Consider the following 22,314-nt stretch of genomic DNA (forward strand, 5'->3'; position numbering starts at 1 on the left):
TGAGACAGAGATGAACAACAACCACAAGGTCTGAAAACTTTCATACTGCACTGCCTCATCCAAGAATCCATGGCTGCAATAAACCACTTCTTCCTCCTTTCAATGAGGCGTCCTTCCAAACCATTTGATTGCGATAGCTTCAAGTGGATTCGTTGATGCGGGTAAATAAAGCACACAGTGCTTGGAGGAGGAGGAGAAAGAGGAAGCAGACAGCGGCTTTCGATTGTGTAACCCATGCCTTGGTTGAGTAGCTCACTAACAACATTACGGAGTGCCAGAGTCCAACCCTGCCACATGGCACACATCCATCGACTCCAAATAAGTCTTTTATAGCTTCTGGCTCCACTGGAAACTAAGGATGGGGAAATGTTGTTATGCTGCTGTGGTGATGAAAAGATACTGGAGAAGGCGGGTTTTCTAAAGAAAAATGACTAAAGTGGAAGTCATGCATCTGTTGGCACAGGACTGCACATTACAGTGTAGTTAATGGTGATAGCAGCAGGGTATAATCACTGATCATACAGCTAAGGGGAAGTGAGATTAAGGCAAGATGTACCTGTTATATAATTTGATTGTGCGCTGAAGAAAAGCAACCTGCCCCAAGTGAAAAGAAGTGCTACACAGAGAGGAGATCACTAACTTCCTGTTTTGTGTCTTTAGACAACGAGACTGTGGTACGCTGATTTGCGAGTTTAAAATCCTTTCAGGTCTTTTTTTTTTTCAACAACAAAAACTTTATGTGGTCTATAAATTACATGTTAGGTTATAACACCTCACAAAGCATTGTTGTAATAATGTAATGCTTAGTGTGGTTCAGGAGTGGTTGCGGTAAAAGCTAGCTGTTTTGTACAGCAAGTCATGTATGTATGTATGTAAAGGTTTCTGTGACATTCAAATGCTGTGAGATTACCTCCAGGTGATTTTATTATTGAGTGCTGGTTGGCTTATCACTGATAAACTTGTATTGTATTTTATTGAATACAGCAAACCAGCAGCGATCGGAGCAAATGGGCGGAGCGCCAGGAGTTCATAACGCAACACCGCCCGCTTTCAGAAGGCTCTCCGAGGGTTTGTCAGCAACAGATGCCCAGTCCAGGCAGCTTAAGAAGCCCTTAAGAACCTACTAGTCCAATTAATCCCGAGGAGGCGGAAATCCACACGTCTGAACGGGCAGTTACACAAACTTGTTACCTGCTCCCTGACTCCACGACGATGATGAAGACGAGCGCCTCTCTGCAGGCGTACGTTAACCGTGCGACACCGAAGCCCGCTATCAGCAAACGATTTGGACCAGAAGCGGGAAGGCGTCCGTGAGGGATAGCTGCTAGTCGCGACTCAGATTCTCTCTCAGACACTCACACACATTATAAGCCTCGGTAAGCTCCTGCAGAGTTGATCGCAGGCCTGCATGAGCATCACTGGCGACGCTGCTGCTGCTACTACGGAGTTTCCTCGGGACTGCTCGCGTCGTTAACATGGAAACGTTCACCGGTGTGCTGCTTGTCACCGCAAACGTCGGCTCACTCTTTGACAATGTAAGTAGAACGGCATCACAATTCAAGTCACACCATACTTAAGGTACAGTCAGAGGATTATATAAACGCTAATAGGCTTAAGTAAGCCGGTAGGAGGGTGTAGGGTAGGAGGCAAGTTTTTTTTTTTTTTTAAATATTGAATCGGCTACATTGCTAGCTTACATCATAGGTATAAGGATGTAAGCAGTGAGCTGAGCTCTTCTGGTGCTTTATGTTTTTTTTGTTTGTTGTTGGGGCTTTTCGGTAATTGACGTACATTTGCCTCGTAATGAGACGCTTTCAAGTTACCAAGCAATGTTTCCTTGTCAGCTGTCAGCAGCAGATACTGTTAATTAAAAGGAAACAGTCAAAGTTGACTCATAATTAGACAAGCTACCTGTTGGACGCGTCACGTGCCAGACTGGAACGGGTGGCTGCACCTCAGGTGGTAGAGCAGGTCACCTACAAATCGTGAAAGTTGGTGGTTCAATTCCAGTCTGCATGCCAAGCATCCTTGGCAAGACGCTAACCTCAATTTGCTCTCCGATACATCCATCGGGGTGTGAATTTTAGATAGAAAGAGCGTGCTTTTCTTAATGAGGGAAGCTACTTTGAGTGCTCAGATAAAGTAGTTATATCTACCAGTCCTATAAGAACCAGTCCTTTTACCGTTTACCAAATCCTTCTGAACCTGTCTGCAACACCCAGACATGAACAATAACAACACACAGGTCAAATAAATGTTGTCATTCAGAAGTGTTTTTTTTTTTTCGTTTACAGTTATGCTTGCAATTCAATTATACATTCATACTGATAATAAATAGTGAATAGACCTCTTTAACCCTCGTCATGTTGACATGAAGTAACAAATTGCCCTTTTCCTATAAAAAATAAAACAAACAACAAGAGTGCAGTGTAAACAGGTGAACGAGAAAAAACAAAAACACCACCACCAACACAATACTGTGCAATTTACATGCTGGAAAACTTTGTAAACTTTTGATGCTGTTTGATAATGATCAGCTCAGCATCTGTGCACACACATGTACAAACCTAATGATCTCCATACACACAGATGCATACACAATGCAGTGCATAATTCACAGAACAAAACATCAAGTTGCATTGAGTGTTGGGCATAACTCATTCCAAAGTAAACTAAGGTCAGCAAAGGTTTAATAGAGGATTGCAGGTTACATAAAGTTTATAACAGATTTAGTGCAGAAGTTGATTTATTGCCAAGGATGTTAACTCATTTGAGTTAACATCCTTGGCATCCTCTCAGTCTGCAAAGGTAGCTGTGCCTTTGCAGGAGTCCTCCAGATCCTCTATGAGGGTAATGAAGTTGCTGCCTCTCAGATTGCAACCATACTATTTCTCATCAATCCCAGGTGTAAAATCAGTGCTTATGATGTCACTACTGGGAAAGTGTGTTTGTTTTGTATTCAGTAGTCAGTTTATAGCAGCCTTGTAAAACTGCGGAGATTTAGAGCGCCATGGTAGCTCTATGAGTCTGTAACAGCCCAGTCTCACTTTTTTGCATGTGTCCAAAAACATACAGTAAAACTACCATTTTAAACACAAGATTAAATAATTTAAACTGTAATTTAACTGTCCCAACGGGCTCCAGCTCTTTCTCTGTTTTACCTCGGCTTTGCTTAACTTTCAGGGAGGAGAGCTCTTAGACTCATGGAAATTTGGCTCAGGACCCGTTTCCGGTTGCCAGACCTTGCTCCAATGAAAACATGTCAGGTCCCATTGTGGGAGATATGTAAACAGATGAATATCTTCCGCGGTGGACTTGAACTTTTCCACTTACTTAAGTTAAGCCCTCTCATTTCTATAAACAAACATTCCTAAATTATTCACCCAACTTTTGGGTGAGAGCAGGACCTGCAGCACAAGACAGAGTAAATCCTTTTCCTTTGCAGTTCTGGGCTGGCTGAGTGTCCTGTTAGAGCAGCTCAGCATATGAGACATTAAACTCTCACCGATATTTACTGCCATCTTGGCTACCATGTTTATTACTGAGCTTGTGTAATGACTAAATATATACTTATTTATATATTTTCCCTTGTATAAAAACAAATGCCTTCATTTTCAGTCATTCCCAGCTGACATAGGACGGGATGTGGTCACCACTCTGTGACAAGACCAATCAACTTAATCAGCCTGTTTAATTCAATCAATCAATCAATCAATCAAAATGTATTTCTATAGCACATTTAAAAAGACCACAGCTTCACACAAGTGCTGCAGTGCAGATTACAACAATAGACAAAGAAAAGAGTTTAATTTCTACTATGCCTGCTGTCTGACAGTTTGCTTATTGCTCTGGTCAGAAAGAAAAAATAAAGTGTCCAACTGGTTGTTGTAAGTTTGCCTCATCCAGTTTTTAACGTTGTCACGTCTATAGAAAGTATAAATTAAAAGTATGTCAACTAAATGCAAATGTATTACAGCTGGTGGACAGAGTGTTTGGAGCAAGGCTGACGTGAGAGGAGTCCTATCGGTCACAATGGCTGAGTCGCTGTTATCCCTGGCATGCAAATGCACTATGCAAAGTCATTTCTCAGGTGCTAGGGAAAAAAATGGCCTTGCAGGAGACTGCATATTACTCTGCGCCTACTCTGGGCTGTAAATCCAGTAGTGTCACTGTAAGAAAGTACATGATCAAAGTTGGTATCAATTGATGAACTACAAGACTGAAGATTGTGGCAAAAGAAACAACTGTTTTACCTGGTAGTACCAGCTACTAGCTATACAAGTTAACAAAACATGACCTTAAACAGCAACAACAAAATCATGGGATGAAAACAGAATTTTATTTGATGAGATGGGTGGATCAGTATTGTCAGGGTACAGCACCTCACATGTAGCATCTAAAATATCTGCCTGCTTTTCTAAACCTGGAAGCACTGAACCTGTTTGGCTTCTTTAGCTGTGTATAAGGCTTATCTGCTGACTTTTTTGAGTAACATTTTACTATTAAACCTGAATATCAACTGTCTATGAAAAAAGACACAGACCTTCATAGATGACAAGCTGATGTTGGCTGGACTGCAACAGGTGCAGCTGTACTTGTACATGGCACAGGATAATGTTTCCAGGAAATCCCTAATGTTTATGTTAACCTGCTCAGAGTTTGAGATGACTTCCTGACTTCCATTTGAGCTGATTATCCATTAGCTGATATGGCAGTGCAATTTTAAATACAGAAGCTTTTCTTTGTTTTGCATTAATCTGAGGTTTCTACTTCTGTCCTTATGTCCCTTCTGTTGGGCAGCATAAATGAGCAAAAATACATCATCATTTGATCATCATTTATGGACTCCATGTAAGAATTAGGTGGAATATTTGAAGCTGCAAGTTATGTAACTCTTAAGCATTAAAAAGAATTTGACCATTTCTGTCACATTTACTAGTCACTTATTTTTTTACTTCAATTTGCACTTGTAGCTCTGTGCATGTTTCCATACATTTCTCTGTAGGGGACTTCTGTTGTCCCCTAGAGAGATTGTCCATATATCTTTCTTTCTTTCACTCAGTATCATATTTGATCAATAATCGCAATCTTTCGGGCATAATTGTTTTTTCATAGGACGATGAAATGAGCATTTGCAACATTAAGTCAATGGGTTTAAAAAAAAACATATAACACACACCTTATATGCTAGATAGATCAGGCCATGGACTGTACGACTAATCTGGCACATGAAATATAAACTATTGTGAACCAAGTGCCCTGTTAGAGTCATACATAGCAGTAAAATAAAGAAAAAATAATTGTATAAAATAAATAATTAGTTTATTCTAACAGAAGTCTGTGACATTTTCTTTACTGCAAAATGTAAAGCAGTATATTTAAAATTAAGTGTACCCTTACTGCTTCCATAGCAATTAAGTAGGGAAGTAGCTGCCAGGTGCTGCTAACTAAATGAACTTGATTAACTGATCATCAGCAAGTGTGAGCACCTTTATAAAAGAAGATGTTCTGGCATATGTTAACAAAGACAGAAAGACACCAGCCATGATCTTGAAATGAAATGCAATGAAATTGCAAATAAAAACCTAAGATTCTTAGGTTTCAGATTCTACAAGCCTCAGTTAGAATGTTAAATGTTAAAATTCATGACAGTACAATTAAAAAAAGACTGAACAAGTACGGTTTGTTTGTGTTGCCAGGAGAAAACCTCTCTGACAAAAACATGGCAGCACAACTTTGGTTTGCAAATTTGCATCTCATCAAACCACAAGATTTCTCAACCAATGTCCTTAAGAAAGACCAGACCAAAATGAAGATGTTTCGCCATCCACAGCTCCGCATTTGACAAAAACCAAACACAGCGTATCAGCAAAGACCTCATACAAGTTGTCATACACGGCGGTGGAGGGATGATGATTTGGGATTCTTTTGCAGCCAGAGGTTGTTGGGGGACTTGCAGTGATTGAGCAATGAACTCTACTGTATGCAAAAGTATTCTACAGTCAAATGTGAGGCCATCTGTCTGACAGCCCAGATTGGGTCATGACGCAGGGGAATGATACGGTGGCCCTGAGAGGCCAAATGGAATGCAACTTCAGAAAACACTTGCAAAAAGAAAAATGCTGCAAAAAGAAAAACACCTGCAAAAAGAAAAATGCTGCAAAAAGAAAAACACCTGCAAAAAGAAAAACACCTGCAAAAAGAAAAATGCTGCAAAAGCACACAAAACACAACGGAAATGTTTCTGGGGAGACAATAACCCGACTGTGTCACTACCCGATCCGTACCGGAAACCCGATCGGTACCCCGCATGCGCGAACGGTGTCTACTTTCGGTCGAAGCGTTTTACGATAGTTACGGGTCAGAGTACCTGTTAAGATGTTAAGAATAACAAGTATCTCTTAAAATGTTTCCAATAATGAAACATTTCAGTATAATGTAGACAAAAACGGAAAAAAAACTGTGCGGACCGTACAAATCGGGTCTACCCGATCCGTACCGCGCATGTGCAGGGGTTTTCTTCTTCTGTTCGTTTAATGGCAGTTTACTCCCCAGTGTACGAGGATACTGCCACCTGCTCACCAAGCGAATGAACCCTATTGTAAACTGAATTAGCGTCATTACAAACGTGTGTTAAATTTGATTTAGTGATAGTTGAGTGTGTTTATGCTTGTCTGTGTGGAGAGGATTGATTGGAATAATGATGATGATGTCCGCTATTAGGGCTGGGCCATATTATACCGTTCACGGTAAAACCGGTATAATGTTAGGCAACGATAGGAAAATGAAATATCGCGATAGAATGGGAGTAAAACGCGCATGCGCAGTGCCTTTGTTTTCATACGCACATGGCCGATTGTTGAGTGAAACAGGTGAACCAGAATTGGTTTGTAAAAATGGTGCAACTTCCGTGATGTGGAACTGGTTTGGTGTTTGTCCGTCAGATACACAACAAAGCACATTTTTTGCAGAACATGCAAGCGGCCGTTGTTATTGTCATATTTGTCGGACTAAGATGCTCTTAAATCTGGGAGTAATCTGGGTCCTAAACTCTGTATGCTTCAGGTCAAACAACACTGCAGCATCACTGAGAGTTAAAAACTGTCTAAATTCTTTCATCTTTAATAAAACAATCAGCATTGCTGCTTTACCAGGTGTAACTATAAAGTTTAACTTCCAGGCATCCATGAAAACAAAACTTATTACATTTAACGGAGTTAGAAGTTAGCCGGAAGCTAGCGGAAGTTAGCTCGCTAGTTTCGCTAGTTACCTAAGCATGATATAGCATGTTCTGACTGAGAGATTTCTGAAAAAATTCAAACGTACAGCTCTGCTATCACTTCCAACATAAATGAAGACAGGAAACTAAACAGTAGTGACGTTTGTAGGGTTACTGAAGTTGGGCTAGCTGGTATATAATGATGTGCTACGTGATCGCTAGCGACACAGCTATGTTAGCATAACATAAACAGTGAAGCTGGAGGACGAACACTAACACTTTTCCACTTATAAAAGTTAACGTGAAGGTTCCTCATGGTTAGAGACAAATGCAATCGCATGGCAGGATGCTGTAAACGGACCAAACTTCAGTCAGGATAACAACTGAGATGATCCATCCACGATAGGTTAGTTATACTGCAACAACATGGGAATAGAGCAGCTGCCAAAGAATTCAACATTAATGAATCAATGGTACAGAAGTGGAGGAAGCAAGAAGAATGAGTTTAATAAAGTTTGATTTATCTGACTGCTTTGATTCGCTTAATGTTCCTTATAATCCCGTGCACCTTATGGTCTGAAAGATACGTACTGCACACTGCAGTTTAATGTTGCAAAGCACCTCTTTTTAACTTCAGTGGATATTATACATGGTTATGCTCAGGATATGTCAGCCCATTTCTACTGGAAATGCCTTTTGGTTATACTTTCAGCAAGGAATTTGCATTTGCACTGTTACATTTTTATAAAGCTTTAATGTACATAAAAACCAGCTTCTTGTTTAAGTGAAAATAAATGGAAGGTTGTCTTTTTGCGCTAGTAATGTTGTGGAGTTGTATTTTGTCTCCCATCAATTATATCGTCAGTTATATCGTTATCGCAAATTTTCATATATATATCGTGATAAATATTTTTGGCCATATCGCCCTGCTCTAACCGCTATCACTGTCAATTGTCAGTAAACACTTCATCTGGCTCATGAATCTTTACATGACACATTACAAAGTCTGTATTATTAACTCTGTAATTAGGCGCCATTCTTCTTATTTTACGGCGCTGTTGTTCAATCGGGGAATGCTCTCTGTTGAGGAGAAAAGCATGAATTTGTTTGTATACGGATTATCCATTGTTTAAATGTCCCGGTAGTCGAAAAGGAGGCAGAGCTGTTGAGAAATGCTAGGTGCTAACTGGGCGCTAAACGTATCATTCAAATATATTGAATGTCGCAATGTTGGCAAAGAGAGGAATTGACGTAAGATTTGCGCATGCGGGGTACCGATCGGGTTTCTGGTACGGATCGGGTAGCGACAGGCTGTATCCCAATTCAGGGTCTGCAGCCTTAACGGTCCTCAAGGGCCGTGTAAATAAATAAATAAATAAATAAATTTTTATTTATACAGCACCTTTCAAGACAGATTCACAAAGTGCTGAACATAAGATTACAAGTCATAAAAATATTTAAAAAGAGAAAATAAAACAGGCATAAAATACGTACTCAAAGACCGCTGAGGCCGGAAGTGCGAGGCTTGTAGGCTTGTGAAATGGGACGGTCTAGCCTCTGTCGTGCTGCCCAGGTTGCCTAGCAACCACGATACTAACAGCTGGAAACGTTTCATACAGCTTTGTTTGACAGAAATGAAGGAGAACATAATTTGTACATTTGTTTCAGATGATATCATACTTACATAATAATATCATAATATCATACATACATAATTGTCCACAATAATACTGTTATCATGGCACTGTGATAATTGAGACATTGCAATAGCAGTGTTATATGATTATATCTGTGCAAGTGAGGGAGAAAATAACATTTAAAAGGAAAAAACATGAATTAAATATCTATTGTGTTGTCAGTGTTATGAGTTTCTTCTTCTTCACTGCAAATTGGTTAACCTCTGCTGCCTTTAGCCTCACGATCTGTGAAATTTAAATAGGGACATCATGTTCTCATAGATGATGAAAACGGGAAAGTAAATATTGTCCATTTTTGACACCTACAAATAAAAAACCTATGAAAAAAATTCTGATTTCCAGATGTACTGAAAAAATGTGTTGATCTGAGCCCAAATTATATATATATATATGTTTGTTTGTATGTTTTTACATTTCATAGGTCGGTGAAATTCAAAGTGAATGGTTAAAACAACTGTACAAGGTAAGCTGAGCTTCTGCATGTTGCAATAATAATATTACAGATTTCAGAATGTGATATTTCATGTTTTTGGGGGTTTTTTTGTGGGGAGTATGGCCACTTCTAGGAAGCGAAACCTGTGTTGGTGCTGGACTAACACCGATAGTCAGTAATAGTAAACCTTCACCTGGCCTCCATTCATAGATGTAGTGTTGAAATTCAAAAATCACAATTAAAAGACCAATCGAGACAAACTGAATGGTCAAATATTTAAGATGTGCTGATTGATTTGCATTGCCCACACATTGGACATACTTTGTGTATCTTGTATTTCAAATTAAGAGTCTTCCCTAGAGAGAAATCTTTAATTTTTTAAACTGGATTATATTATGAAACATTTGCAGGAACATTCTGTGGAAAACGCTAATGTTTCGAAGAGGTTTTATGTTAAGAAATTACATCCTTCAAGCAGCGACATGTGAGGATGATGATGTATAGCAGATGAAGAGGGATAGGCAGTAAGAGATGTGAGAGACATATGATTTCATGAAGTCAGTCTGATGTGGTTACATAGATTTACGGAAGGAACTACAACTCAGCCGTGTGCATGCATGTGCGTCATCGGTGCAATCCAGTACTTAAACTGATAGCATTACCAGCCCTTCTCTAAAGGACAGTTGCCTTCATCCTGTAACAATCATTATTGACCTTCTACACCCCTCAGTGCTCTTTAGTGTAAGCATGTACGTTGCACTGAGACTGTTTGCTTTGCTTTATAACAGACTATCCAGAGCTACAAGCCACAGTTCATTGCCCTGCACTTCCAGGAGGTTGGAGGAAAGGACTACATGTTAAACATGGGCCATGCAGAAAACTTCTTCTGGTAGGATTAATATGCTGATTATAATGCATTTCGCCATTTCCATTGATTCATTGTTGTCAATTAAACAGTTCCTTATAATGTGTCAAAAAAATGAAAACCATTTACGGTTTGATGTCATTCAAGAAGCGAGAACCAGTCAAGTCATTACATCTTTATTTAAAAACATAACATTAATTGATGGTTGTATAGTTGTAGTCAGAAGACTCTTAGTTCGTTAGATCTGTATACAAAGAAACCTCCAGTGCAGTGATCATACTTTTTTGCTCTGCTGTTACCAGGAATCTCGAGTCCAGTGAAGAAATGAAAGACTTTGACAGGTCTTGCATTTATGTGGACAACCAGTTCAAAGTAGAAGATAGCTTCACGGTAAGAAACACAAAAACGTTTCATACAGAGTAGTTGCTGTGTGTTTCCACTAGATGGAGTTCTCTTACATGTTAATGCACAATGATAAGTGGATGCATTCAATGCACTCTGCTGGGGAAAATCAGAAGTTTCTGAGAGTGACGCAACACAGTGAAACAAAAAACGTGCTTACTGACTCCAGATTGCATTGCAATCTTTGATTTTATTTATTTTTTGCTGTGTTTTACTGGCATCTATTTAAAAGTGTGAGTGTAAACACAAAACATTATTTTAGTGTCTATGCTGCAATATGCAGAAAATAGGTTTAAATGTTAAAGACAGTTGCATATAATTGCATTTTTGCTTGATGCAATGTGCATGAAATTAAAGGATTAAAACAATCTTTAAAAGAGACTTTTTCATTTGATTCAATTTTACATGATGCAGAAAAAATAGAATTAGGGTGAAAAGGTCTATTGTGTTATTACATATTCAGGTTGTGTGTCATGTTTTTTAAAAGTAACTAAGTAATAAAGTAACTAATTACTATTGAAAATAAGTAACCAGTAAAGTAACAGGATTGCTTTCTTGGACAAGTACTTAGTCATTATTAACTAATTACTATTTTCAAGTAACTTGACCAACACTGGTTGCCACAGACTGCCCAAACAGACTTTTCTGTGAGTCTAACTGTTATTCTGATCATCATGTTAAAGATCAGGACATTGCAAATAAAATCTGCTGAAATCTGAACATACTATAGTAGTACTTCCTAGCTGGAGTCAGTTTTCAGTTCACTGCAGAATGTTAGATGTGCAAAACAACAGCCTTGTGTAAGTGACATTGATCTCAAAGATGAAGCACAAAACAGCGCTAAAGCTGTTGCGCAATATGAGCACAGGGAGAGGAGGTGCTCTTAAAGACAGGTCTGTTAAATCTCATGCTGCTCCCGGCATTTCTTAATGTCATGAGCTGAATCCTTGGTCTTTCGCTGGAATGCTGTTCAGTCACAGATTAAGCCTCATCGTCCACACCTTTTATGAAAGACGTTTTCTGTATGCACCTTCGTTTTTATTGTCCTCATGTAATACAAACAAGTTTTTAATATCTTTCTTAGAAAGTAATGAAAATGATTTCTTAAAGTTCACAGTGGCTCTTAACTGGTTCAACAGTATTAGTTTCCTAGAAATTTTGCCCCTAGCTGGAAGTGCAAAAGTTGTGACTCACCCCTCATTTTTTTTATTTCACTTTCGAGGAACCAGACTTTCTTGTAATTTTTTAAAAGTTGTTTGAGCAATAGTTCCCCAGGTTTTCTGACGAGCTTTTAAAGTTTTTCTTTAACCACTGGCTGCTTTTTTGCTTATTTTCAGGCCAGTCAGGGCAATGTTTTTGTTTTGTTTTTTTGTTACGCTTCTTAACACTCGCCTATGAATCATTCAAGATTTTAAAAAGCCATGAAATTCAAGGGATAAGCCCGTGTTATGGACAGCTTAGCAAAGAACCAGTTTTAAATTGTAACTTTAGGCACTTTGTTACTAGCAGCCTGTTGCAATCCTACTATTTGTTTCTATTTTTGTATCAACAAGTTGAGTCCGAAAAAGCTATGAGCCAAAAACATGTCTCGGCATACTTTGTAGAGAGGAAACTGAAGAGTCAGGCAAAAAATCTATATACAGCAGATCAACAGCATCTGAAAGTCAAATCATTTAATGTTATTTATATAGCTCTAAATCACAACAAGAGTTGCCTCAAAGCCCATATATTGTAAGGTAAAGACCTTACCTTGCTTCAAATGGATATGTCAGTATGTACAGAGGTCAGGAGAGAAGAACGACAGTGAGTGTCTACTGCATCTGTAAACCAGGGGGAGGCTGGAACTGCATTTTGGCCAGTGGTATTGGACAGATTTTGGGCTTCTGCATTACTGAAGCAGTGTGAGATCATCTTGACAGAGAGCAAAACAAAAGGCAGCCAACATCCAAAGAAGAGCTTTGAATGTCCTTCAAGAAGCCTGAAAAACTATTCCTGAAAACTACCTAAAAAAAAAAAAAACACAAGAAAGCTTGTCTAAGAGAGTTCAGGCTGTACTGAAGAATAGAGGCGCTCACACCAAATATTCACTTTCAAGCTGTTTGAATTGTTCAACCTGTTTTTTCCATGCATGTTTGCACATTTTTCAATAAATCGCAGTGCCTTTTTCCCGCTTTCTTAGCAAAACGGAAAGAAAGGACAGTCAGCTCAAGACTTTTGCACAGTAGAGTGTTTTTTAAAGTATTAACCCACACTCCTCCCAGGTGATACCCTCACGCTGAACATTTGACAGTAGGGGTCAATGGCTGCATCTGTAGACTGAAGGTGCGTGAAGTAAAAAAGGGGAAACTCAATGGCCAGGTGAGAGTAGAGACAGGCCAAAGTCAATACATTTAACTCTAGATTAAAACTATTGATCCCAGCCTATTTGTACACAATAAATAAAGTGTGTTGGGGGCAGAAGACAGCCGGGACTAAGTTTCCTCTGCACTTGAGTGTTTGCACCCCCCGCTGTTTGCCCTGGGAGGGTTGCAGCCACCCCACCCCACCTAATGCCTCATTCTCATTTCGTCGGTGCCACCTGCATTGATTTTCAATTTGTTTCCCCTTGGCTGCGATCATCAGTTATACGGCCATGAGAGAATTTGGGGAGGGGTGGTGGGTTCTCTTTTCAGAGGGGTTGCAGAAGCAGAGGGGGAAGACTTGCATGAATTCCCAGTACAAATGGTGTTTTGATAAAAAATCACTTGTAAGTCAATATTTTTTTATTAAACTGTGCACAAACCTGATTGATGAAGATAGGTGTTTGGCAGAGTATGTGGAGGAAAACGAGGAGGGAAATGTGCCTCTGTGTGCGCCGACGTGTGTGCACATACTTTACAGTATATAACATTGTTACTAATCTAGCATAAACAAAGCGAAAAGGGTTGGCCATCTCGTGTTTTATGAATTGTTAGAGTACATTTCTAATGTCCCAATTTTGTGAAAAAAGTGCCAACATAACTTCAGTGGGATCTGACTTCCTTCCTGAGTCTACAAGCTGCTATACAAGTTAAGGACAATTTCAGACTCGGTTAAATAACTCATTGCTTAAATCTTCATTCAGACAAGTTGGTCACCAACTGCAGTTCGCAGACAAACACGGAGACATATCTAATTTTATTTATTGTGGACAACTTTGGCACTGAAGATAAATGAATTCTTCAGGGAGAAATTTCTCATGTAGCGGCTGGATTTGTGTGTGTGTGTGTGTTTGGGGGGTGTCTGTCACCGCGGTCTGTCACGCCCTGAGCCCTCTTGAGTGCCGGCTGATTTTTCTTCAGCTCCCAGTTTGCAGCAGCGGTGTTGGCAGACAGCGGGCTCACTGCTTAATACCTTTTAAATGGTTTTAATTTTCTGTCTTTATTGATTTCACGGGCCGCGATTAATCAGATCAGTGGAGCAGGCAGTTAGTACATTAAAAATGGTCAGCCCCACGTCAGGGATGATTGGGTACTGAAGTGTGCGTGTCTCAGAAGCAGCGCGTGGATGTGCTGTGCAGTTATACGTCCTCTTGGAAATACTTTATTACTTAAAGTTTGCCATCTCTTTGGAGAGTAACAATGCACTGTGTCATACATTCCCAATGCACAAAGCATACCATGTGTTCTTGCTTTCTTTGAAGAGGATCAATGAAACCAAAAGCCTCTGCAGAACGATTAAAAGTCCAGTTTCACTATGATTTTTTTGAAGTGGTTTACCTAAAACTGATTGTAACTGCTATATCTTTTCTATCCACAGGCTTTGGGGAGCATGTACTTCATCCACAAGACACTGAAAAATATACAACAGTATGACTTTCATGGTAAAAAAAACACAACGCTTACATGGATTTCCTATTTCATCATTCATCATGTTGTGCTAAATTTAGTTTATTTTCCAAACAACGTGTTGGAACGCACCAATGGTTATTACTCAATGCATTGTTTTGATAGAATCCTCCCTCCTTTGGTGCAGTCGGTTGTGCTGTTGCAAAATCCTTGTCGGTGTTTAATTGTTGGACATTTCTCTGGCAAACTGTGCTGGCAGTTTGAAGGCTACGTCTCCTATTTGCAAAGAACTCGAATTTAAAGTGGAGCGGCTATTTTGCTGTTGCATAGTCCAGTCACGTTAGATGTGAAAAAGCTCCTCAGAAAAGCTTATGGAAGGACCATAAACATCCCGAAGCTGCCACTCGCTGCGTGGCCCGAAACGATTGTTGTTCGCCGAACACAGTCTAATGGCCCGCTTATAGATTTGCTCATCATGTATGCTCCTCTGATGAGGTTAACACCAGTTTATTGATTGCTGTTTGCATGTTTTCTCACTCTTTTACATGTCACCTCCTTGGCTCTGCCTCTCACAGTTAAGAATTTTAAAGCAGTGCTGGAAAAGAACAGGTATATGGGCTCTCTGGACAGGGTCACCACCGTGGAGAAAGAAAAATTCCCAAAGAATTTCTGGCCTGATGTGAGTATGTATGCATGACTGTGCATCTGAGTATGCCTGTCGGGAGGGGCAAACATGGGCCAAAGGAGATGTTGGGACAAATGAGTCTACTGGGGCTTTCGGGGGGCCGTCTGCCTGCTCTGACAGGGTGATGAGACAAATTATGTGCAAGAATCAATAATTATCAATTTAGCCCTTTAAAGACACAGCTCACTGCTGTTTAGTGACTCACTCCAGTTTTTCCTCTGTTGCAGTTCAAGTGGTCCAGAAAGGGTTTCATGAGGACCCGCTGGATTATACACAACCAGTACGTAACAAACACTCACCTTCACCGTGATGCACCAGCAGGGTTGAACACACTTTCATGTGTGGCTGTTTGGTGACGTTTTTGGAAAAATACATTGACAATAAAAACACCCTTGGGAACAAATATGTAGCCTGTTTTTAAAAGATTGGAAAAGCAGCGTAAAAGATTGTTATGAGCCCAAAGTCCTTGACTGACTGTCAAAGTTAAATAAATAAAAAAATGTCCCATGGGTCAATGTTCAGATAAGACATCACATCAGAGGGCTGGGTATACATTTCACTGATAGGACCTAACCTTTGATAATAATTAAAAAAAAATGTTATTAAATCATATTTGGTATGTCCACATTGGCTTTGTCCATCTTTTACAGTATTTGGTATCAGTATGTTTAAGCTCCTACAATATGGAACCATAACTGCTGGAGTTAAAGCAACTGTTAGCCACTATGTCATACTTGTTTTTAAAGCATGCTTCGGCATCCCTCAGTAAACTGAAGGTCAAATATTGTAGTTCCTTGAAGACAAGCAAATAAAATTTTACTCAGTAAACATCTAAGAGGACATTTAAAACCTACTTTGATCTATCAAAGCTGATATAAAACAAACAGTGAGGCTCACATTCAGCTGCTCCGATGACCTTGTGGTTTCTTATCATCCAGTTATTAATATCTTCTGGGTTTTGTTTTGACAAAAATGTCCTCTTTACTTCACTGGTTACACTCACAGAATATAAATAATTAATTTAATGTGGTGCTCTGTTGGGAGCTTAGACTCGGCATGTTATAGGATGGTGAGCAGGGTTTTAATTTCATAGTAGTAGTCAGTATTTGCTCTGCTGTGTTGTTACCTTGGGACTGGAACAACAGGAGCTCAAAATCGAATGTACCACAGCATCATACTGTGAGTCAACACACCTCATTTGTGAGATGCTCATTAATTGCTTTCTGGTGACAGCCTAAGAAAAGGAGCCAGTGAACTGCACTTGTTTGTAGACTGAACATTAACCCAAGTGTGCTCATTGATAAGAAAGCTCCTGTAAAGACACCTGTTATTTCACACACAGACTCACATACACACCTATCTGATGTCAGGCTTTGGAGTTATCGGATTGTTTCCTGTTTTTTTCCCCTCCATCTGCCACAACTCACCTTCTTTTGCCTGTGTGTGTCGGGGGTGTTTTCACAGAGGTCTAGACCTGGTAAATGTCCACCTGTTCCATGATGCCTCTAACCTCATTGCCTGCAACTCCAGTCCTTCCATTTACTCAGCCAACCGCAATAACGCTCTCAGATATGTCATCAGCAGGTGAGACTAGCAGCTGCACGCTACTGTATGAAAACATAATATTCAAAATGTGCTATCATGTAGCTCCTCTTATCCAGTGAATTAGCATTTTAACAGAATCAACACATACAAAGTACATTGGGATTAAGAATTAAAACCCTGTGTTATGGCTTAAGGTAGTATTTTTATTTTTCCAGGATATCAGACAGTCGGCAAACTGTGCTGCCTTTCTTTGTGTTTGGAGATTTCAACTTCCGTCTGGATACACTTAGTCTGGTCCAGGTATGCAAGAGCATTCATTTTCCCCAAAGTTCAAGTGTTGCAATCATGTACCAGTCTGTAATTTTGACATAAACCCTCTCGTTTGTGTTTTTTGACCAGGATTTGTCCACTGCTGCCGATGTGCAGATGGTGAAGAAGGACAGCAGTAACGAAGTGCAGAGAATCATATATGAAGAAAAGGATAACGACCACCAGGTGATTGAAACGAGAGAATCTCGTTTAAAAAAAGAAAAGGCAGAATTATCTGCTTCAAAAGTTACTTTCTCTGCCTCCTTTTCACCTCTAGGTTCTGCTTCGAATTGAGGAGAAGCTTTTCGCCTACCTGCACCAGGCGGTTTTCAGAGAGGACAATGGCAGAGCAGTAAGAACACAAGCTCACCTTTCACCCATAAAGATATCATCAGTTGCACTACTGAGAAACTCAAGGGAAACTTAGTTTGACCTGTCTTCAGAGATTTTAGATTAGATTAGATTTTAGATTCCATCACCAGGAATACTTCAAAGAAATGACAGCGCAGTAAACACAAAAAGGGAGAAACATTAGTAGCAGTAACCCAAATTATCCCCCATGTTAAATCTGCACTCGCTCACATCATGCTTGTTTTTCATGTGTTGACGTTTGTAGTCATTTGTAACCATAATGGCTTCTGTCGCTCAGCTTTTGAAGTATGACAAAGAAGTTGCAGCCTTCGATGATGTTATTAGGGAAGAGGACATCAAGTTTCCACCAAGGTCTGTAACTCTGCTACTTGCTGCAAATTTCTGCCATTTACTTTTCATGCTTTAAGAATTTGTTCCCTTCTTGTCTTGTGCTCAGCTACCCATACAGTGAAGAGCATGCTAAACCAACCCAGTACATGAACACTCGCTGTCCTGCCTGGTGTGATCGCATCCTTATGTCACATACAGCCCAAGATTTAATCCACAGGGTGAGTCTTTGCACAATCACATCATTTCATGATGACAAGAACACAATTTGATATAATACGTGAGTTAGCATGACGTGTTAAGGAAGCACTTTGGCAAGCTAGCCAGCCAACATTTCTAGTCAATGTGTTTTAGCAGTAGCATTAGTTAGCAACATTTTAAGGTTAACCAATTATGCTGCATGACTCTGACTCTGGTTAGTTCGTAAACCTTTGCTGATAGTGACGGGTTAATTTATCAGCCAGAGCAGTTCTAGGGGTTTAAAAAAATTAGCTAGCATTATCTATTTAAGATAGTGTTTCGGTACAATATGTAGCTTGCAGTTTGTCTGTTTTTGCAGGAAAGCTAATGTTAGCTAACAGATGGTGATACCTGTGTTTGCAAAAAGACTTCTTTTCCTGTAGAAGTCTGTGAGCCAAAGTCTGTAAAAGTCCTCCTGAGTTTTTGGGATTGTTCTGGATCATATTTTGAAATTGAGGATTAACTTTGGTGTAAAACTACATCTTCATTGCATAAGAAGTTGTCAATCACAAGTCATTAGACAACGGGCTTCGCATACTTCTCTTTCTTGTCTTGTTTGTGATGGAGTCTGTGTTGTGTGGGAGATGGTCGTTAGTTGAAGTTAGTGGGCTCTGGTTCTAAAATAATGTTGGCTGGTCTTACACACCGTTGGCACAGCATGCAAGCAGAGCATGGACGTCACTTTCTTCTGATTTTACTAGAAAATTAAGACTTTTACAAATAAATCAGCACACAGGATGTTAGAGGACACACAGATTTTTTAATACTACACGACACTTCACTCACACTGCCAATTTAAAAAAGTATTTACCTGGACACGGTTTTACATTCGTGCACACATACTGTATAACCTTTAATATGTAATGTGATGTAAATCCACTATGAACATAATCCAGCCCACACAAATGTGATACTCAACATTTAACTTAATATAATTTAAGAAGAATCTGTTCGTTATGTTTACATATAAATGATCTTCAAGTTCATTCTTCTTTTCAGAGAGACGATGGTGAGAAGAGTGTTGTTTACAACACAATGGGTCCTAATGTCTGTATGGGAGATCATAAGGTAACAGATTACATAAGCAGTGTGTTGTGCACATCAGCCATGTGGACTGACTCTGATGTGTTTTGTTTTTCTTCTGTAGCCTGTGTTCTTGTCCTTCTCACTGAAGACAAATGACCACATCTGATACTTCTAAATGGTAAGAAGTTTCACTGAGAGTGTGTGTGTGTGTGTGTGTGTGTGTGTGTGTGTGTGTGTGTGTGTGTGTGTGTGTGTGTGTTCTGTACTGCATGTGCAAGTGCAGCTGAGTCGATGTGGTAATTCCAGTGAATGGATTCAGTGTGAGAGAGTGAGCGCAGTAATCTTTCTCTGGTCCCTGGAGAGCCATAACCCTACTGGCCCAGTGGAGTCGGGATATGAACTAAGAGTAATGCGTGCGGGACATAAGAGATCCTTTGTGCACATCGTAGTTGGAGTGCAGGCGATCTGCACTCTCGCTGATCTATGTCTATTGAATCCTCTTTGCTGTCACTGTGGCTACACATTAGGTGTAATGCTGGCCTGCTTTTCATTAATTACCACATGGATGGCTGGCTGGAGACACATTCATTGTGCGGGGCAGTATATTGGCATTTTTATGGCCATGATTTTGTTTTGCTGCCATTTCAATTTATTTTTTTAAGGAAGTACTGCCTTTTCATGATTGTCCTTCTTCAGAAAGCTTCAAAATGATGAGATCCACACAATGGGAGTGCTTGAAGAGGCTACAACCATCACCTTTTTTGTTTTTGACATTTCAAAGCATATGAAAGGTTTAGCCTACCGCTAGTACTTTGAGGCTACATTTTAGCTCTTGCAAGGTGTGCTTTTTATGTAACCGTTTACATTTCAAATGATACTAAAAATCATAGTTAATTTTACCTCATTGACCTGAGAAATGGCTTTTGCAGGACAGTCAGTCTTATGTACGCTAATTTAGACTTGATTTTCTTACAATAGCATTTAGATGTCTGAACCCACTGTGTCCTGTATTTGCACTGTAATCCACACTGGTTAAACAGTAGCTGAAGATCTGGTGGTGGAGCAGGTCGTCTGCTGGTCGGTAGATTGATCCCCGACTCCTCCAGTCCACATGCTGAAGTATCCTTGGCCGAGATGCTAAACCCCGAGTTGCCCCTGATGTAGCCACCAGAGTGTGTTCGCTGTGTGAATGTGTGCGTGCACAACAATGTGTGTGTGAACAACAATTAGAAAGGGTTTTCAGTGCTCATTTACAAAGTGTGTTTCTGTCTGCTGCAGGTCTGTAACCACAGCATCCTCAGAGGCTGATCAGTGTGATTGTTCTCCACTACAACCGTCCCATCAGCCACCAAAAATAAGCCGGCGTTTCACTCAGCCTCAGCTAAGCTCCCTGCCACACACTGCTGACCACAGCTCTTGTATCATGTAACCCAGATTTATCAAGACGTGTCAAGAGTTTTTGAGAGTTGTTCCTATTCACCGCTTCCTCTGGGATTTTTTATAAGTCCCCTCTACCCGAAACCTCGGAGTCACCAGGGATAATCCTGCAAATCCTACCTGCAGCTGCACATTCATGAGACACATCAAGAATTTTAAAAATCATTTTTAGCTCAATTGATTGTATTTCATGTTTTTTCAATGCCGTCCATTTTACAGGCAGTGTCGAAAATAACCAAACTTTGTATGAATGTCAATTTACTCATTTCTTACTGGCCCTAACTAAAGGCATTTTTAAATATTCTAAAACACCCAACTTAAGCAACAATTAACAAAAGATTCAGGAGAGTACTGGGTATATGATGAACCACACTTTGTGTAGTAGTGGTGTCTTGAAAAGGGAAATATCAAACCCTCGTGGCCATGTGTGCACGCTTTTAGTTAGTTTTTTTTATGCTCTATTTAGTACATGCATCTTTGCTTTGCCATCACCATAGCATTTTTTAAATGACGGGGGAAGCACAGCTGTCTTTGCTTCCAGGTGTCATGTGTGGATGATCTCCGCTGATAAAACAGGATTTGTGACAGATTTCCTTCCTTTTTTCATACAGGTTGCTACTTCATACACATCAGCTCCAGCCATGACAGATTGGATTTTTAATAGTGGTGTTATGATGAAATGAAAGTAGACAGGCAAAAGAAAAAAAGGCCGGTAACATTTTAGCAGCAGTGGTGAGAGCTGAATGGATTACCGCAGCATCCAAAATGAACTTGTGTATCTCTCTTATTTCCCGAGCTGTATTATACACATTATACCAAGTGCTTTATTACCTTGACTTTGCATTTCTTCTCCGATTAATTTGAGCTGTCCTCCTCCAGTTTACTATGCAGGATGTCTGGTCAGACTTCACCCTGCTGTGGTCGGCGTCAGCTGTATTTCATTGCCAAAAAGAATCACGCTGTAGTTATGCTGTAGTTAAGAAGAACGTCTGTTTTGATTACCTGGCATCAAATAAATTGAATTAAAAAAAAAAAAATCCTGTGCATAATCACACCTGTGTACCCACACTCAACAGAGGGGGCGCTGTTTGCTTTTGAATTATTGCATTTATCTTTGATCCTTGTCTCTTACTGCAGTACCAGTGTAGTAATATCATGTGTGAGTTAACAAGGCTTTGACAATTTTGACTAATGGATTCTGTTTAAAGTGTGTTTGTTGCTTTTTGGGTGTTTTATGGGAGAGCATTTTCCTATATTCATGCTTTTTTGATGCCCAGATTCAGAACTTTGGCATGATGTTTGTAAAGTGTGACTGTAGCCTCATCGCAACGAGAAAGAGTAATGCAAATGTCTGTTTGTGATAAATGCTTTGTCACAGGAGTGGAGCTGGTTATAAACACTACATTTGTGATATTTCATTTTTGTAAATAAAGTATCACCCTTTGTTGCACTTTTGTTTTTTGTGTTTACAATCAAGTCACACCTCTTATGGGAAAGCAAAGGCTGTAAACTATGTAAATGACCTCATTTCCTGAGAGCAGTTAACCCTGACAGGGTATCTATTGTCTTATCTGTATACCAAGTTACTTTTTTTTATGACTTTAATGACTTATAAAAATATTATAAGTAAACTATATTCTCACTTATATTTGTATATATATACTTTTGTGTTGATCACATTAAAAAAATGTCAGATCATGTCAAATTTAGCCTATCGAAGTAACACAAGCTTTACATTAGTGTCTGCGTGTGTTATTGCATTTAGTTCCTGTAAAAAAACTGTGGTTACTTTGGGTCAGAAGAGCAAAATGACAGCTAAAACTGAGGAAATATTAAACCTGTGCTTCAGACTGAGAATCACAGTCAGGATTCTTTCTTTTTTCACTTTGTGTTGATGCAGCAGTTGGACTCAGATACAGATTTAAGTCCAGAATAAACAACAACAACAACA

General features: G+C 39.6%; 1 protein-coding gene across 1 annotated transcript; it reads left to right on the forward strand.

The window, feature by feature from the left end:
- The first annotated feature begins 591 nt into the window (after window positions 1-591).
- On the forward strand, window positions 592-21,813 carry inpp5l (inositol polyphosphate-5-phosphatase L). Its single transcript, XM_085293955.1, has 17 exons — window positions 592-674; window positions 985-1,535; window positions 9,338-9,379; window positions 10,138-10,238; window positions 10,517-10,604; window positions 14,394-14,457; window positions 14,998-15,101; window positions 15,335-15,387; window positions 16,572-16,691; window positions 16,868-16,952; window positions 17,052-17,147; window positions 17,239-17,313; window positions 17,611-17,684; window positions 17,770-17,881; window positions 18,900-18,968; window positions 19,048-19,104; window positions 20,205-21,813. Exons 2-16 carry the CDS (start codon window positions 1,476-1,478, stop codon window positions 19,090-19,092), a joined length of 1,188 nt encoding a protein of 395 aa, XP_085150081.1. The 5' UTR covers window positions 592-674; window positions 985-1,475; the 3' UTR covers window positions 19,093-19,104; window positions 20,205-21,813.
- Window positions 21,814-22,314: the final 501 nt, after the last annotated feature.

This window comes from Mchenga conophoros, linkage group LG12, assembly GCF_057382185.1.
Source record: "Mchenga conophoros isolate Kocher_MC1m ecotype Shallow Benthic linkage group LG12, M_conophoros_male_GT1.1, whole genome shotgun sequence".
NCBI classification, from domain to species: Eukaryota; Metazoa; Chordata; class Actinopteri; order Cichliformes; family Cichlidae; genus Mchenga; species Mchenga conophoros.

Excerpts from the sequence above, each read along its gene's own strand:
- inpp5l (XM_085293955.1), top strand. The coding sequence starts at position 1,476 with ATGGAAACGTTCACCGGTGTGCTGCTTGTCACCGCAAACGTCGGCTCA. Across the intron at positions 15,388-16,571 it reads CGCTGGATTATACACAACCA|AGGTCTAGACCTGGTAAATG; the intron begins GTACGTAACAAA and ends GTGTTTTCACAG. Across the intron at positions 17,882-18,899 it reads CCCAAGATTTAATCCACAGG|AGAGACGATGGTGAGAAGAG; the intron begins GTGAGTCTTTGC and ends TCTTCTTTTCAG.